Below are 18,766 nucleotides of genomic sequence, written 5' to 3' on the forward strand. Positions count from 1 at the left end.
AACATAATAAGCACACCTGTCTAATGTATGGAATTTTTTAAGACAGCAGAGTCATCAATTATTTAGTAGTCACCTGACCATCTTTTTCTGTTTTGATTAGTCAAAATGCCTGGTGTGAAAAGTCTTCATGTACACAGTCTGAATCTGTCGTTCAAATTTGTAACAACATGATCAAACACTTTAGCATTGTATAGTGATTTGCTGGCGTCTCTACGTGTTACAGTGCAATTAACACACACACACACACACACACACACACACACACACACACACACACACACACACACACACACACACACACACACACACACACACACACACACACACACACACACACACACACACACACACACACACACACACACACACACACACACACACACACACACACACACTTTGTTTATGCAAAGTGGGCGGGTACTGGGATAAAACTTCTCTAGTAGTCTCACCAAAGTCCTGTCAATGGGAGGAACAATACTGTTGTATGACAAGGTGGGAAGTACATGAGCCCTACACAAACACAGCCTCAAATGTATGAAGTGCCATAAATGTCAGCTTTTGATCTCACAAGAGCAACTGAACATCTGCATCACACATGTAAAATGTACCAGTCTCTGATCCAACAGGGGACTTTTAAAATATGATGTTCCCTTCTATTAACATCTGATAAAACCCATTTGAAAAATACAGTGATTGTGCATACATTGTTAATCATATCAGCTCAAGCACAGATCACGGCTGTCATGCAAAACTGTCTTGAACTTTTACACATTAACATAAAGCAAAATTAGATAATGAACAGAATAAACAGGTTGTACAGAGCAAAACCTTGAGAACAAGCAACCAGGTTTAAGAACAGGCCATGGAACCACACCACGTACAAGCTCAGGTGTGTCAGGTAGAGATGTGACATTGCTGCAGAGGCTTTAGCATGCCAACGAAAACAAGTGGAGCAGAGCCAGCCAGCCAACAGGAGAAAAGCCTGCTGTGCTACAGTCCAGAGAGTTGAGGCGGGACAAAGAGACGATGAACCTGTCTGAGGCAGACATGGAGCTCATCAAGACAATGGTCACTGTGTTCAGGTGACCAAAAAAAAGCTGATGTCTGATCATCTCCGTGACTGCCTCAATCCAGGCCAGATTACAGACGTCAGATAAAAATGACCTGCGATTCTTTTGTGGGATGACAGCAAAATTCAGGGAAGATTTTGATGGCTGGTACACAGAGATCACACATCTTCAGTTCTTCTCTGCCCAGAACCAATGTTTCAAAGAACTGTGTTTCCTGGACAAAAATGACAACAAGATAAAATGGGCAAAACCACTTTTCCAAACTTTATAGTGTGACGTGTAGGTTTTTAACATGAACCCATGACAAGACTCAAGTTTTATTGTCCTTATTCAAAGAACAAAGCTTTAAGTCATGAGAACCATGTGGGTTTTTTTGACATTACTGAAAACAAACCCAAACAAATATGCATATAATGAAACACTGAATTGAACTCTTCACATCTGTCATATTTGCTTGTTCTCTAGCTTTCAGTTAACAGTTCTCTGTTTAGCTGTTAAGGGTCTTCTTTAAGATGAACACTCACTCAAAAAAATATATTATTATTTAATTAAACTGAGAAATAAGGAAATTATATAAATTAAGAGTCAAGTCTTGCAAGTGATGAATATGGAGATGCAAGATGTACTTCAAAATAAATACACCTTTACACTGAGAAAGCATAGAGTAGGATCAAGAAACAATAATCTGCACAAGTCCTCTGTGATTACACATGCAAGTGCATGGTGCTCTGCATTTTCCTATATCAATATGGGGGCTGGAGTGAGAAAGAGAAGACAGTGTGCAGTAGCTGAGGCATTCTCCTGAGCATGCATGCAGTCCTTGCTTTTATCCGAGCCTGATCATCCTTTCATTCAAACACCATAATTCAGGATACTTAAATAAAAGTGAGATTAAGAAACTGTAAGTAAGATCAATAGCGAGTCAGAAAAACCATGCACAAGACCAAAGTAAATGGAGCTTTGTACAGTACCATGAGGTGCTCCCCGCAGAAGATGATCCAGAAGGAGAGCAGCATCGAGTAGAAGATGCCCTGCCTGATGTCTCCAAAAAGCAGCATCCATGTCCAGTTGAAGCCAACAGAAAACCACTCCACTGGGATGTTGATGAATGTCATGGAGATTCCTAGAGCCAAGATTACCCTAGGAAAGCAAAAAAACAACAACCATAAATTCAACATTACCTACTTTGATGACTTATGTAATAATATGTGACTCAGCGTAGGAAAAGCCACCAAAAGATGTAAACCGGTTATTTCAGCTAAGAACTGGACTTTCCGATATTTCCAGTGTTTATTATCTAAACTCCGCGGTCTATAGATTTCTCTCAAAACTATGTGTGTGTGTGTGTGTGTGTGTGTGTGGGGGGGGGGGGGGGGGGCTGACCTTCCCAGTCAGCAATCAACCGCTGCACCTCCCACACCTCCCACCCCTCTCCACCGCAGTCATGCTGGAGTCGTTTCCATCTTTAGCCTGTTGTGTTGATTTTTTTGAATGGACACAGTTTGACATCTTCATGTTAAAATTAATATAATAGAAGATTGAATTAATCTATTTTTTGCATGTTTATTGAAAAATTTTGAATTTTTTAGGAAAGAAGGGGAAAAAAACAGTTTGAACTAGCCTGGTTTTCATTTGACGCATCGAATATGGTGGCATATAAATGAAGTTTCATTGAACATTTCATTGAATTTGAATTAAAGACTGGGGAAGTAGGACTCCCAGTGGGATTTACTGCCTTCTGAGGTTGGCTGTTCCAAGTGATCTGGATCATCTTTATCATAGTGAGACATTCTCATCCTGAAGTGTGTTTTTATTTTTATAAAGTTACATCCCAACAAGTATTATTTGTTACTTTTAAAAAAAAACTTTAAAAAAAGAAAAAGTATAAACTTCTGTATCTGGACTAAAACTGTTACACACACATACATTTTTTGTTTTAGGCTGAGCATTTACTTAACCAGGCTTACTAGACTTCAGGACATTGATTAACTTACCCATTCAGCTACAACCACAGCATGTTCCCACAGAAGCTTGACTTATGCGTTTCTAAATCATGTATTTTACCTAAACAGCCTCATTACTGCTAGACCTTGAATATCTGTTTCATGAAATCTAGAGTCCAGTGAACTGAGAACAATCGCCACAGAGAAAAATTAGGCTCATCTTTTTAGCAAATTGCAACAGGTCCCTGCATGTGACCAGCTGATAAAACAAATACTGTAACTAGACAGATAAGAGGGCAAAACAGAGCTACAGAAGATAGATGGGTACAAACACTTTATGATAACACTGTGGGCAAGAGAAGTAATCTGATACACATTCTAAGCAATTTGACGCCAGAAAGTTCTGCAAAGTGAACAAAGTGAAACCACATTAGACCGGTATGTATGGAATGTGTCCAGGGCACCATCGACACAGGCAGGAGAACTGGGACCTGCATACGCCCGCATGTGTGAAAAAAGTCAAAGGGTTAGGGTCAAGTTTGTAAAACTGAAGTGGCAGACTTTTTTTCCCCTACTTAACATGGGACAGCATGAAAAGTACAGGTGTAACTAATAATATGAATTATTTCTTAAGTGCATTTGAGTATGTCAGGCAATAGATGTGAGCAACCATCAACATTATCATTTGTTTTCTGCCGTAGCAACTCAAAATGTCTGCTGCGTTCCTGAGGAGTTGACATTTTCAGCACGTTTCCAATGACAAAATAAAGATGTTTCATATTATCCTGTGTTCCCCCTCACATCCATCCTCCTCACAACTTTAGAGAAAGCCTGAGGTTTACCATTCTGACACCTATGTGGGCTAGTATGGCAGGAGACTCTAGTAAAGCTTTTAAAGCATGAAAAAATCATCCACTGTCCACAAATAGGGTACAATTCGCACTTCCTGAGAGCCTGCTGGTCATCTGGGAATAAGAGCCTTGAGCTGGAAAACACAGAGGGAAGGAGAGATACACTGTGTGTGTGTCCCGGTAGCGGGTGTGTTCCCATTCCTAAATGCGTGTGTGCAGCATGTGTCAGCTGAGTGCTAGCTTGCAGATTTTGTAACGTGTTTCACGCTTCGCCTGGTTTTTCCTGTGGCGCAGAACGCTGCCTCTTACTGATCTGTCTTCTCTCCATGGCAGGGGGTTAGACAAACACTGGGCTCGGAGCATGACTTCAACTTGTTCACAGGGCAGCACAACTGCCTCCATGTGTTGCTTGAACCTTCATCGACTTGGCTTGGTTATAGAATTAATACAAATATTTGAGGAGGTTTTTGGAATATACAAAAACAGCCATGAAGATTTCTCATGTTTCCCACATTGTTTTGCTTACACCACCTCATTGAATTTTCAGTAGTTAAAAAGCCAAGTGCGAAATGCCAACATTCCTAGATACCATTCCTCCTCAGACGCTTGATGAATAACACCCTCTGATCTCAGTGACCTATACTGTACACAGCTAGTATGACCTACTTGTTCTTTTCATCCATAGTTAATATGTACTTTCATCTAGTACATGCGCTGAAGCTGAGCTACTGTGTTATCATCTAACAATTACATGCAGGTCCTCAACATATCATTTATCTGTAATCACTGAGCCACAGTTAATTCAATTATTTGAATCTTCATCACTGGTCACCTGAGGGTAGATGGATGAAGTGAAGAGAAAGGTGGATGGCAGCAGCAAAATTTTGTGTTATTTGGAAACGTAAAAAGAAAAGTTGCACTTTTTACAGATCATCACTATGATACTGATAATGAGGGGGCCTTACTTCTCTAGCAGGACAGGAGGTCTGCTCATGAGGGTGATGCGTCTCCAGTACCAGATCATGATGATGAGGATGCTGGGTGTGAGGAAGGTCTTCATGGCAAACCAAACTTTGGTGAAGCCACCGTTCTGATGAATTCCCTGATGAGCAATAAGAAACGCTATCAGTGTCAGTGCACGGTAACACTAATAGAAGTTTTCCACTAAAACCTACTTGGCTCAATGTGATTCGACCTCACTCCATTTCAGTTTTTTTCCCATTACAATTAAGTACAACATAATGTGTGGGGGTCAAAACGTACAGCATAATAATGAAGGATGTCAAGGCGTTGGTATACCTGCTGCTCAATGTATTGTTTTTTTGTGCAGTCATTTCCTTTGTTGTTGGGTTTCAAAAATTGCATTTTTGATTTTGTGTAGGCGACGCTCTCATGACTCATCAAGTGATGCTGCTGATTAACCAGTCGTGGCATGCAGTCTGTTGACGTACATTTTTGGATAGCCTCAGCCCCTGCTGTGCAGGTGCTTAAAAAAGGCCTGATAATAGGTACTACTATCTAATGGAAAACCCTAAAAACTTAGGCGTGTTGAGCAGAGCAGAGTAGGTACTAGTGGAAAAGGGCTATAACAGTACATCCCTTAACCCTTTAAAGCCCAGCATACTGTATTTGATGCATGTGTTTTTGTGAGAGTTTAATGGGGTAATGACATGTCATTGTGAAATCTTACAACAAGTCGGATGTCTCTGATCTCTCCAATTCCCACATTGATCTTCTTCCTCTCGTTGACAGGCAGGCGAATGTTGAGGAGGTAGTACTTATGGGCCACGCTCCCCACTTCCATGAAAGGTAGCAAGTCGCACTCGTAGTAACGGCCCTCATTCTCGTGAGTCTGGAGTAAACAAGCATTTGAAAACACGTTTACCTAAAGAGACAAGCTACTTGAATTTATTTTAGGTAAGCATCAGCATCAACAGTTCTGAAACTGACTATATCCACAAGATTAGCTGAATGTAGCTTTGAGGCAGCAGTGTAAGTAAATACAGAGCATTTTCCATTCTTCTTTCCCACAAAAATGTAAGCACAAAAATAGCCTAGGCAGTGTTTTCATTGAAAATTTTGAGTATAAAATATCTCCTTAATACTTCAGTTTAACTAATTTACCCATGTAACTTGTCAGAAGCCTTTACAATATAAAATATATTAAAATAATATAAAATAATATAAACATTTCTACCTGGGATGCTGTACCTTGGGCCAATTTTTTTTTTTTTACCAAGGGTTCAATTGCCTGCTTTGTCACTAGATCATAAATTTGGGTATTCTCACTAAGGCTAATGATACAGACCTTTTTCATAATATGAAGAGACTTTGGAGTCAGAAACCATGCGATTCATAATATAAACTAATATATATATATAATAACTTAACTTTACAGATCATTCTTGTATACGCTGATAAAAAGGTTACATTATTAGTACAGCAATTTATCCATCTAGTTTTGCAATTAATACCTAAACCGAGTATCTTTTCCATAAAAGCTTTGTACCATATTGTTTCATATTTCTATTTAACAGCAGTTGTGGAAAAATACTATAATACCTCTCCTTTTTCAAGAGTTATGCTCTCACCTTTTAACAAACCCCATTACCCCTTATTGCTAGACAATAACCGACTAAATATGATTCAGAGAGGAGAACCGAGTTCTTGGGTAAATTAAGGGTGTTGCATCTAGTTCAGACATGTCTGTAAAAACAGCAGGGCAGACAGAGCTGTACTTTAAACCTCTAAAATACTTTATACTTATACTTAGGGCTGGGCGATATGACCCAAAATTCATATCTCGATATTTTTTAGCTGGATGCCGATATAAGATATATATCTCGATTTTTTTTTTTTTAAGCCATAAGTTAAGAACAAAAAGAGAGTTCTAGTCACACTGTGTCCCAGATGTGGGCGCTTTTATTTACATACAGCGTAGATGTACATGAAGAAATTACTCAAAAATAAATTATCAGCATTTATTAAATAATCATGGTCCATAAATAAAAGAAAACAATGTTGTTTTTGTGCATAACAAAAAGCTCACAATTGTGCAGTCAAAATGTAAACTAATAGACGCTGAGCATAATAACAAAGAGACAGATTTCACAGCTGCACCACGTCTCTGAACAGGTGCCATTTGTGGTCCTTATACACACACAGTACGGTAATATTACGTTGAAGCACAGTACTATCACTCCGCGAGGCTCCTCCCCGGTAGCCGTAATCCTCCAAGACAATCCATCAAGCGGTGCAGCTCCGTAGCTTAGCAAAGTCATATTAAAACATTTTTTGACAGATTGCCGAGCGCTGTGTACCACATAAAATCGGTTCGCGGTCAGTAAGCACAACCAGAATTCATACATAAGGCGCACTGTCGAGTTTTGAGAAAATGAAAGGATTTTAGGCCGTGCAGCCCCTCCGGGCTGCATGTCGTTAGCGCGGTTAGCTCGTTAGCGCGGTTAGCTCGCTAACACGTTGACGCCGTCCAGCCCCACGCACGGTAACTCGCTAACGGAGATTTTCCGCTTTCATCTTGTCATTGCCTGCAGGTGAAGCTATGGGGGAGGCGGAGTTGTGTTCAGTGAAGGAGAGGCGAGGCCGAGTAACGTTGCGTAGAGACAAAAGTGGACGAAAGAGAGGCAAACCTGCGGCTCCACGAGTATAATTATAACGTAACATAGACTATATCGATATAAACGATATTGTCACATCTTATATCTCGTATGAAAATATATCGATATTTTTAAAAAACTCGATATATCGCCCAGCCCTACTTATACTACAATTTTTTTTTTTTTTAAGTACAGCAAAGAAATTAAGTTTGCACTGAGTTATTGAAGCTACAGGACAGAGGCAAGCCCAGACATGACACAACTTTGGCTCTGTGTGCCAAGTCAATAAAATGAGCAAGCTTTTGTAATTTAAAAGTCGAGCTACAGTCTTAACTACCTTGGTAGCGGTGAAGTTGCAGCTGAGTTTCCTCTGCTCGAAGGAGTGAGCCATCTCTGTCCATTCACTGTCCATATCATCTCTGTAGGCCAGGCCAACGTCAATGTACACCAATGATCCATCCTCTGGGGAATAATAATAATCATCATCATCATCATCATCATCATCATCACCACCACCACAACAACAAGAAGTTGCTTTTGCATTAATATAACACTTGATATACATATTCTAAGGACAATCCTGACAATAATAAAGAAGACAGAGAGAAACATTTTTCCCGATGGAAAGAACAAAGAAGGCTCTGAATAATACATATACACACATGTCTGCATTTTGACGTGTGTTGTGCCTCGTCACTGCACAAACCTGCTGCCTCTTATCATCCTCGCAATGAGATCAAATTAAAATGTGGTGACAGACAGCCACAGCCTTTTCAGTATACACCCACCAAATGCTCTTAGCAGTGGACGCCTAGCTTTTTTCCTTGTATGTGTCAAAATCTGTAGAACGTTTAAGAAGCAATCAGTGAGTTTAATCACTGGCAATCGGCATTTGCATCAAAAACTCAAGGGTACAGTTCAAACTGGCATACATTCATGTAAAGTGCAGATCACTGGCGTGTTAAACAGTGGTCCTGCAAATCTGGAAAAGTTCTGAAACACTCGTATTAATAAGATTATTTCTCAATATCCACGTGTTCGATATGGTTCCTTCCAAAGTAACCATAGCAAGGTTACTTCCCAATACACCCAAACTTCAACAAGACCTTAAAAAACCCAGCCCAGTGAATCCAACAAAAAGATCCAAAGCCAAGCTATTAAAGCTCCATCTTTAGATCACATTACAAAGCCAAGTGTTTTCTCCTCCAGCCCTCCAGAGAGCCTCTTGTGCCGTTATGAAACAAGCTGGAATGAAGAGAAAGAAACCCGGTGGCCTCTGCTGTAAGACAGGGGGGAAAAAAGGAAAAGAAAAAAAAAGGGGAGAGAGAAGAAGAGGGAGCCAGATGAAAACTGGCAGCCGACTGTCTCTGTAATGCCCTCCCCTCTGCCATTGGTTGAGCCGGCCGCCCTCAAATGTCAGCTCGCTTCATGCAAACATTCCAGTCCACTCCAGCAGCCATTGCCACGGAAACTAAGCCTCCTCAACAGCTGTGTTATTGCTGGACCTGGGCCAGAAAGGGGGTGCTTGGTGCTGGGTGGAGTGGGGCAGGTGGGTGGAGTGGTTAATAAGGGTGACGCTCTTCTCTGGGATGAACATTGTTACACAGATAAGGTAGTCAAGGAAGAGATGGCCTTGTGTTACTTCGTCATACACCAGCAGAACAGAATCCACCCACCTTTGTGAGCTTGCTCTACTCGGGATTTAACCCTCATGGTATTTTGTTACCGGCAGATTCACAAAGTGGCTCCAGCGTTTCAATTGGGAGCTCACTGGCATTTTATGAAATCAGAATCAATGAATTGTTTTATGCAGTAAGGTTTATTGAATAAAAATGTAGACATGGCCTAATATTAGAAGTTGCGTCAGACAACATAAAACGGTGATTTGACTACCTGATTGTTCCTCTTTTATAAGATTAAAGAGCTTTCTGTAATGTGAGACACAAAAATGCCTCACATTACGCAATGCTTATGCCAATTTAGGCAGTCTGTTCGTTACCCGCCTCTTATTTTTTTTCAGTTTCAAGCTTACCTCCTCAGGATAAAAACGGAACAGGCAATAATGTTGTACACTAGAAAAGGGATGTAAATTATAGGGTTTAAAATTGTCAACTATTTTACATTTCAAGGTGAGATTCCTGCTTTTTCCAGCACTACCCGATTTCTACTAAATGTGGCACTCTGCTTCTTCTGCATCCATTTGTTCTCACAGCACCTCGCATAGCTTAGAAAGATCAAAATGAGTCGATGACATCTGGCAAAAAGGCTTGTCTGTGGTCCAGGCTGAATCACTGACTCATCTGTCAGACAGCCAGGCAGTAAACAACCCACAGCCCCCTGACACAACCGAGGCCAAGAATGTGAGCAAGTAAGGGATGCTAATGAGTAGGACGCCACTGTACCATGACTGTTTAGACAAGCCAGACCAGAAAGGCAAAGATTCTGAGGTATTTTGCCCTCTTTGTTGCTACAAATACTTCTCATCACCTTTGAGTGTGCTGGCCTACAATGGATTGTATTAAGGCTGACAAGCATGTGTCAGTCTAGATAAGCCTCTTTACATCAAACGTTCCCATCGTACTCAACCTGACATTCAAATACTTTGCTATGCATTGCAATCCATTTGAAGAAAATTTTTCATTGAGATTCAAATCGACTTCCCCAGACTCTGCTGGTGATCCAGACTCTCATTAGACTTTCTCATCATCCTCTCTAATCCCTTCTTTGAGGATTCTAAGCACCCTGCCATGACACCAAACCCTGTCTTCTCTGAGGTGCTAGTTATTTCCCTTCTCCCCCTCCTCTGAAGTACTTCGACGCATTATTAGAATGCTGCAGATCGAGCTGTGAACTAGTACACTTCACAACAATGTTGTTTTAAATTAGGAGAAGATGCAAAAAATGTTTCCAGTGGGAGACTGAAGACATCAAAAGGCAGCCTGGATCAGCTGCATAAACAAAACCAATGACAAATTTCAACCATTTTTTCCTCCCTAACCCATTACAATTACATCTCAAACAGCTTACACATGGGCAATATCCCTATCAATCTAAGCTTATGTTTAAAAAAGAGAGTTTGAATTGGGATAATGAAATATCCAAGATGTATGGAAAACAAGGAAATGTAATTGGCCTAAAGCAACCAACACCAATACCTGCCTCAACAGTGACTGACAAAGACCCTGAGATCTGCGAGGCTTTTGAGACGAAACAGCAAGACATTCATCTTTGTTTGCTGCCTGTTTGCTGCCTTTCTGTGCCATACATTTAAGGTAGACGTTCTGAGGAATTCTGAGTGTTCAGGGAAGGTGAAAGAGGGAGGAAAACAAGAAGAATTGTACTGAAAAAGATTAGCTGTAGCTGACTTTTACAACGCTGGTGACTTGAGATTACAATAGTTGTGAATATTTCAGAGGTTAGCTTTGTCCAGAGCCTCTGTAAATAGTTTCTCTTCAGATTGTGAAAGCAAGAAATACCACAGAGACAAAATATTGACAAAGTTTGTGGCATGCAAAAAAAAAAAAAAGCCATGTCCTTGAGACAAAACATGGGCTATGTTGCCCCATCCCTTATTTTCCTTTAAAACCCATAAGACACCTTTAGTTCTCACCTATCTGGTTGTACATCTTGAAAGCGATGTCAAACTGCAGAATGACCAGCATGAACTGGAACCACGGGCTCATCTCCTTGTTGGGAAGAGGAATGTGGACAGCAAACACAATGTTGTTAGCCTCGATCCTCTTGGCCATGGCTTCATCAAACGACCGGATCTTATCACACTCCTTTCGGCCCCAAGGCATGAACCATTTTGTTTGCTGCGGTTTGTTCGGTTTATCCACGCATTTTGTGGCCAAGTAGTGGACTGCTGTGGTGGGGCTGGGAGCTGGAAAGACAAAGTGGTAGAGGTTAGACTAAGTGTCAAACTGAAATACTGCAGGAGTTTTGTTTTTGCTTTTGTTTTTAAATGGTCCTACCATGCCAGATTTGCCCTCAAACTAACAAATCGCATGAAATTATTTTAGCCCAAATATAATACATCAGTCTTCAGTGCTGCAGATTAAACTGTTCAAGGACAATGTTAAGATCTTAGGAACAGTTGCCAGTTTGACTTTCAGCCAAATCAGTACAAACACTTTGGTAATTACTTTTTTACACTGTTTAGGAAATGCCTACAAGCAAGGCTCTGTCTGTGAAGTGAGAGGGAGGGAAAATTCCCGAAAGCTCTCAGGCACCAATTACAGTGTTTACGCATTGAGATTCATGAGCTCGACAAGACTGCTGTTTGCAGTCTCTACTCACAGGAACTATTGTAAGAGAACAAAAACGGCCATTATCATGACAGCAAAGAAACTCTGGCACCCTGTTGTAGAACCTAGAGGCCTGATGTGAACGACACCTGAAAGGTCTGAGTGAAGGTGTAGACACACAAAACAAAAAGCCCCCAAAAACCCCAACATTAATTCAGGAAATGATGCGGGACAATCAGCAAATAAGTGAATCTGTTAGATTTATAGTGGTTTAGCATTTACCTGCAAGCCCTTATACATTACCGGCTCAGACAAAGGTCACTTTTGTATTTATACTCCTCATAGCGCAGACATACACACAGAAGTAGCACAAAGAGCCAATGTAAATACACAGTACTTGCCACAGCAGTAGTGACATGTGAGGTCAAACTTTTCTGATGATTATAATTTGGCAGCATTTTAATAAATCATTCTATACAGTCTTTAGTAAATTGATTTAAAAAATGCATCCAAACAGCTGTAAATGACCACTTTGTAGGAAATCATTCACCTGCAGCGTATAAACCAACAGAAGAGTACTGAAAGTCGTTTGCTGTTGGAATCTAATCAGCCTATCTGTGAAGTCAAGTAGTTACAGAAGTTACCACTCTTGCGTTAAATGTTTACAAGTGTTAACTCTCTCCCTTTATATGGTGACGCTAATAGATGCATCTTGATGCTTGGTCACGGAGCACGCATTTCACATACTAGAATCAACTGAATGCATCAAACTACACAACTTCCTGTTAACGATTTGTTAGAAGCAGTCCCATTAAGACCAGCAGTCTCACAATAGGGTCACATACACACTTAATCTAGTGATATTAGTTTCTGGACAGAAATGCTCCAGTTTTGTTCATGCTCCCCCAACCTTGTTGTTGTTGTGTGTGTTTTGTTTTGTTTTTTTTAAACAATTTGGTCTCATGTGTACTGACTTAGGTTGATATGAAAAAGGGTATTAAAAGTAACGTGAATTAGTAAAAACTCAACATACATGACCTTTGTCTTTGGGGAATTCTCTAAAACTGTCTTTTTTCTGAGCAACTCACAGAGATGCATCAGAAAAGCGGACATAAAACAAGTATAAACACCCTTGTGCTGTTGTTTACTGTGATAAGTAAATGTTATGCGGTCTGACCCAGTAAGATTACCAGTATGCCTTTCACAAACCATATTAAGATGCCATCAGAACAGAAAGTAGTTCTGAAAGTGGATGTTGTTCTTCATTAATACAATATGGCCTCAACTTTTCAAATAATTTCATTCATACAATAAAAACTCTGAAAACCTAAGCCAGGAGGTCTGCACTACACTGCAGTGATGCAAACTTAAAATCAGAGCCATAAGTCAGACACTAAACTTGAACTGAAACAAGCAGTGAAGTAAGCAGATTTAATTTTTTTTTTTTTTTATTCTTTATACACTTCCCACCGACAGACTGAATAAAAGAACAAATGGGTACCTGGGAGTTATGAAAGTCAAAACTAGGACAAAGGACATAAAAACACATTTATGCCTCAAAAATGTTTTGATTTGAATACTGGCTTATAACAAGCAGGATGTGGACTCAAATCATGCAGATAAAACTTTGAAATGGCTTCAATCAAAAGGTACGCAAACAAAATCTCACACTCTAAGATAAATATGCAAAATGCTGAGCAAATCTGAAAGAACTACTGGGAAGTTATTAAGCTCTTAGTAAAATTCCTAGTATCGTGACATAAGCTGTAATCACCGTCTAGGGTACTTGTAGGAAGTACTGACTCGTGAGGATGAGCATTCAGAGCTTTGAGTTTTCACATCCAGGTTGTAAAAGAGATTAGTGGTGTTTCAAAGACGATGCAAAGCTCTCTTCTCCATCTCTACTGTTAGAAAGCACCAACTCATAAGTGGTAACGCTGTTAGACCGATGTATTTTTCAACCTTTTATCGTGTCCAAAGGTGCAGTAGCCACAGAGGGAAGAAAACCGTGTGCACCTGTCCAGAAAGATCCTGTTACTTATCTGAACATCTAAACATATCTGCTCACTCCAAATCAAAAGCTAAAGGGCGGATGCCACGGTTTACACACCTATAGGCTCTCGCACAGTCATAAAACTCCACCACGAGGATCTTTATCTGTGCTAAAGGCTGTTTGAAATTAAACATTAAAATGCACACAGAGCAACAAGGACGACCCACTGGAGTGAATTAAACCCAGTTATCTGGATCCCCTCGGAGTTCAATTATCAAGTGACCCCGTGAGTCCAGAGGCACACCAGCTCCTCCAGTCTCTATCCCAGTGTGTCCAGAATAATGGCCATCCCCTCAGCCCGCTGACCCCATGCCGTGTTCCCGGGTTTGTCGGGAAACAAGGGGAGAAAACCCCCTTTCTACTCAATTACCCTCGCCGCACCCGGCCACCGAGCAAACACAAAGGAATCTGGCTTCATTAAAACCATCTCAGCCAGGAATGAACCAAACAGGCTAATTTATCAGCCATGTAGAGAGAGGGAGAGGGGGACTGGCTGGTGGGTGGTTTCCAGACTCTAAAAGCAACACAGGCATCTTTCACATGGACCCAACTTCTATCGACCGTGCTGTTGCACTGCTGGTGGGGCTTGTGCGCGCGTATTTGAGTGGGTGGATTTGAAGAAACTTGACAGCAACTCCAATACAGACCTGAAGGCAAAAAAATGCAACGTTGACAGCTGCGCGTGTATGTGTGTTTCTGTGCAGGTCTGTGCATGTCTGCCTCGATGCAAATGAAACTCGTGGAAGACGGGAGAAACATTAATGCTCTGCCTGCGAGGCCGTGGGGATTTGGGGAGGAAAAAAGGGGGAGACAAACGCAGGGCGAAGGAAGGAATGAAAGGAAGGTAGAGATGCTGCCTGGGGGCCCCCACACAGCGGATATTATATACGGGGAGGAGGGGGGAGAAGAGGGAGAGGAGAACATTCGAGTTGGGATCAAAGTAGTCGAGGGAAGGAAAAGGAAAAAAAAAGGTATCCCAGAGCTTTTATGTGTTGAAACAGCCCATTAAAAGTGTGATGTTCTGCGTTATTTTTAAGCACAGAAACGAAGCCAACTGGTTGTGGGCACGCAGGCAGCGAACACCTTGAAACAAAAGCAGTGATTTAGAGCGGAGGTGCCATTTCGTCTCGAAAGGTAAAAAATACGGCTAAAAGTTAGCGCCCTTCGTCTTTTGTTTCACCGGGAGCGTTTATTACCGCTCCTATCAAGGTAAATAGCGACGAACTCAACTTAAAAGTTTTCCGTTTTAGCCTTTTATACACGTTAACCTTTAAATACCCGCGAGCACGCGCGTACAAACACAGACGTTAGCTTGAAAAAGCACGTAATAAAAGTACAGATAAAATTGAGGCAAGGAAAACGGGAAAAAAAACAACTTACCAATTAAACCGCCGACCATGAAGGCAAACGCCTGGAACAAAAGCAGAATAACTCCCACTATCACCAACTTTTTGGTGCTCATATTCTCAATAATAGCCCCCGCCATGGCGAAGGAAATGTTGGATTGAAAATATCACCACCGAGCGAGAAACAGTAATGTTGGAAGGACAAGAGGGGGAGAAGAAAGCGATGCATCCACTGCAAGTAGGAAGGCAAGCTGGGCCCCCACCGCTCTGCTCCTGCCTTTCAACTTAGGAGGAGGAGGGAAAAAACAGGAATCACATGACCGAATAGCGCTCAGCTTTATCCCTCAACAGCCAGCTAAGATCAGGGGGAAGATCTGTGGAGCGCCACCGCATTGCATTAGAGGCTGGTAATGCAGGTTACTGTGTCATTGAATGCCTGTAATAGCGTCCCTGTTGTGTGGGACAGGGCTATTTAAAGGAAGGTTTGTGAGGTCCCATCTCATGTTTGGAGCCGTCGACACATTGTCCCCCTAACCTATTCTTAGTCCAAGGTAGGAAGAGATATAAATAGGCGGCTGCACAATACTTAACTGTGTTCTGTAAGTTCAGATTTTTCTGGGCACGTGACATACTCAAAGGTTTAAGCCAACTAATGTTCGACAGTTAAAAATAAAATAAAAAATGTCACTAAATCTTCCTGGTTCCTAGAGCCAGTAGATCAGACTTTCGCTGTCCCTCCAAAAAAAAGAGCCAATTTAATTGCTTATAATTTGTAATTAAGTCTTCACATTACATGTAGTAGAGCAGAGGTGTCATACGTAAGGGCCGCCAAAGATTCCCCACTGTATAGCTTGGAAAATGGGAAGACATTTATATATTTTAACCTCTTAAATGTATTTCAGTTTTACTGCTTTTCCTATTGATGAAGACTTCTCCAATGCCCATTTATATTACAACAAAGTAATTAACTATCCTTTAAACAATTAAATAGCAGGAAAAAAATATTTTTCCCAACATTTCTTTCTATAGAAATTCCTCCTGCAGTTGTAAGGAGGAAAATGCTTCAAGCTAAACAAGCTGCTTCTCTGCATACAGACTGCTTTCATTTTGGCTTCTTAATTCAGTAATGGTGTGAGTGTGAAACTAATTGAATGGGAGCTGCTGAAAGAGCCCTTTTGTTCACGTTTAACTTATTGTATAGAGGTATAGGGAAATAATTAAAAAAATACACTAAATTCTCTTTTCAGAAATTACAGAAAAGGACAATTTGCATAATACACAAACATGAGTATCTTCAAATCAAATCACTTTTATTGTCACATCACATGTGCAGGTACACTGGTACAGTACATTCAAATCAAATTCAAATTTTATTTGTCACGTACACAGTCATACACAGTACGATATGTAGTGAAATGCTTGGACAACTGCTCGTGACCTAAAGAAAACGAAAAAGGAAAAGGCTATGAATAAGATAGGAAATAAATATGAAAAATTAAAAAGGGTAAATTTAACTAGGAAGGAATAAAATATAAATTAAGGTTAAAAATGAAATAACTGTACAACACAAATTAGAATGAAGGGTAAATTTAACTGGGAAAGAATAAGATAAAATATATAAATTAAAGTTGAAAATAAAATAACTGTACAACAAAATACACAATACACAATATAGAACTATATAAGAATGTATGAAGAAATCTAAATATAAATAAATATATACACAATAACAGCAGCTGTACAAGTATTAACCGGAAATGAAGAATATAGTGACCAGTGTTGTGCAAAAACAATGTCCAGAATGTCCAGTGTGTGTGTAAGAACCATATGTGTGGGTCAGTACTGTGTGGTGGTGTGATTGAGAGACCGTATCGCCTGCGGGAAGAAGCTCCTCCTCAGTCTCTCTGTGTTGGTCTTCAGGGAGCGGAATCGCTTTCCTGACCTCAGCAGAGAGAACAGTCTGTTGTTGGGATGGCTGAGGTCCTTCACGATCTTCCTGGCCTTGGTCCAGCACCGCCTGCTGTAGATTGAGTGCAGGTCAGGGAGCTCGGAGCGGATGGTGCGCTCAGCTGACCGCACAACCCTCTGTAGAGCTCGTCTGTCCTGCATGGTGCTGTTCCCGAACCAGGTTAAGATGTTTCCCGCCAGGATGCTCTCTATGGTGCACGAGTAAAAGTTCCTGAGCACCTTGGAGGGCAGTTGGAAGTCTCTCAAGCGTCTGAGGTGGTAGAGACGCTGTCGGGCCTTTTTCACCACGGTGTTGATGTGACAGGACCATGACAGGTCCTGCGTGATGTGAACTCCGAGGTATTTGAAGCTGTCCACTCTCTCCACTGGGCACTCGTTGATGACGGGGGTCTGGTAGTTCCTCTCCTGCTTAGTGCTGAAGTCCACTATCAGCTCCTTTGTCTTACTGACGTTTAGAAGGAGGTTGTTCCTCTGGCACCAGTTCTCCAGATTCCTAATCTCCTTCAGGTAGGCCGTCTCGTTGTTATCAGAGATCAGGCCCACCACGACGGTGTCGTCAGCAAACTTGATGATGGTGGTGGAGCTGGTAGTGGCCACACAGTCATATGTGTACAAAGAGTACAGCAGGGGGCTCAGAACACACCCCTGGGGGGCTCCAGTGCTGAGAGTGGTGGAGGCTGAGACATGTCCGCCCATCCTTACTGCCTGTGGTCTGCCAGTTAGGAAGTTGGAGATCCACAGACACATAGATGAGCTGAGTCCCAGATGCTCCAGCTTGGTGGTGAGTGTGGAGGGAATTATGGTGTTAAATGCAGAGCTGTAGTCTATGAAGAGCATTTTAACATAATTCCCCCTTCTAGTGTCCAAGTGAGTGAGTGATGTGTGGAGGAGATGAGAGATGGCATCGTCTGTGGAACGATTTGGACGGTAAGCGAACTGTAGTGGGTCCAGTGTGTCTGGTAGTGAAGAAATGATGAAGTCTCTGACCAGGCATTCAAAGCACTTCATCACTACTGAGGTGAGGGCTACAGGGCGATAGTCATTGAGAGAAGCAGGGTGGGGTTTCTTCGGGACAGGAACAATGATGGACTCTTTGAAGCATGTGGGGATCACCGACTGAGATAAAGAGATGTTGAATATCTCAGTGAACACAGGAGCTAGCTGGTATGCGCAGTCTCTTAGGATACGACCTGGGATGCCGTCTGGTCCTGCTGCTTTCCTGGTGTTCACTCTTTTGAAGGCTCTCCTTACTTCATGCTCGGAGATGACGAGCACGTTTCCGGTGCTGGCAGTATCTTCCTGTCTGCAGCCGTTAGCGCCGCTAGCACTAGCATTGTTGGAGTCCTTAGCTGCAGCCTCGAAGCGAGCATAGAAAGTGTTCAGCTCGTCTGCCAGAGTCACGGCCGCGTTCGTCATACCGGTTGTTGGTGCTTTATAGTCCGTTATTGTCCTTAGTCCCCGCCACAGGCTCCTAGAGTCACTCTGTTGGAGTTGTGACTCTAGTTTCCTCCCGTAGCGCTGCTTCGCCTCTTTCACCGCCCTCCGCACGTTATATGACGCGGCTTTGTACGGGTCCATGTCCCCCGTTGTGAGTCCCGTGTTGTAGGCAGCGGTGCGGGATCTCAGAGCGTTGCGGATGGTTTTATCCACCCACGGCTTCTGGTTGGGAAA

At 41.7% G+C, this 18,766-nt stretch overlaps 1 protein-coding gene across 2 annotated transcripts in view; it reads right to left on the reverse strand.

Annotated features, from left to right (window-relative positions):
• The window catches only part of wls (Wnt ligand secretion mediator), a 29,710-nt gene extending 14,269 nt beyond the window's left edge, over positions 1-15,441 (reverse strand). Inside the window, exons 1-7 of one of the 2 annotated variants that reach the window (XM_026149439.2) lie at positions 15,162-15,441; positions 11,092-11,364; positions 7,819-7,943; positions 5,555-5,716; positions 4,830-4,966; positions 2,042-2,210; positions 1,165-1,284 (exon numbers count right to left, since the gene is read on the reverse strand). In XM_026149439.2, coding sequence (XP_026005224.1) covers positions 1,165-1,284; positions 2,042-2,210; positions 4,830-4,966; positions 5,555-5,716; positions 7,819-7,943; positions 11,092-11,364; positions 15,162-15,267 — 1,092 coding nt within the window. In that variant the 5' untranslated portion in view covers positions 15,268-15,441. The remainder of the gene's footprint in view (positions 1-1,164; positions 1,285-2,041; positions 2,211-4,829; positions 4,967-5,554; positions 5,717-7,818; positions 7,944-11,091; positions 11,365-15,161) is intronic. The other variant, XM_026149440.2, reaches the window with a different exon arrangement.
• Positions 15,442-18,766: the final 3,325 nt, after the last annotated feature.

The sequence above is a fragment of the Astatotilapia calliptera genome, chromosome 18 (genome assembly GCF_964374335.1).
Source record: "Astatotilapia calliptera chromosome 18, fAstCal68.1, whole genome shotgun sequence".
NCBI lineage: Eukaryota > Metazoa > Chordata > Actinopteri > Cichliformes > Cichlidae > Astatotilapia > Astatotilapia calliptera.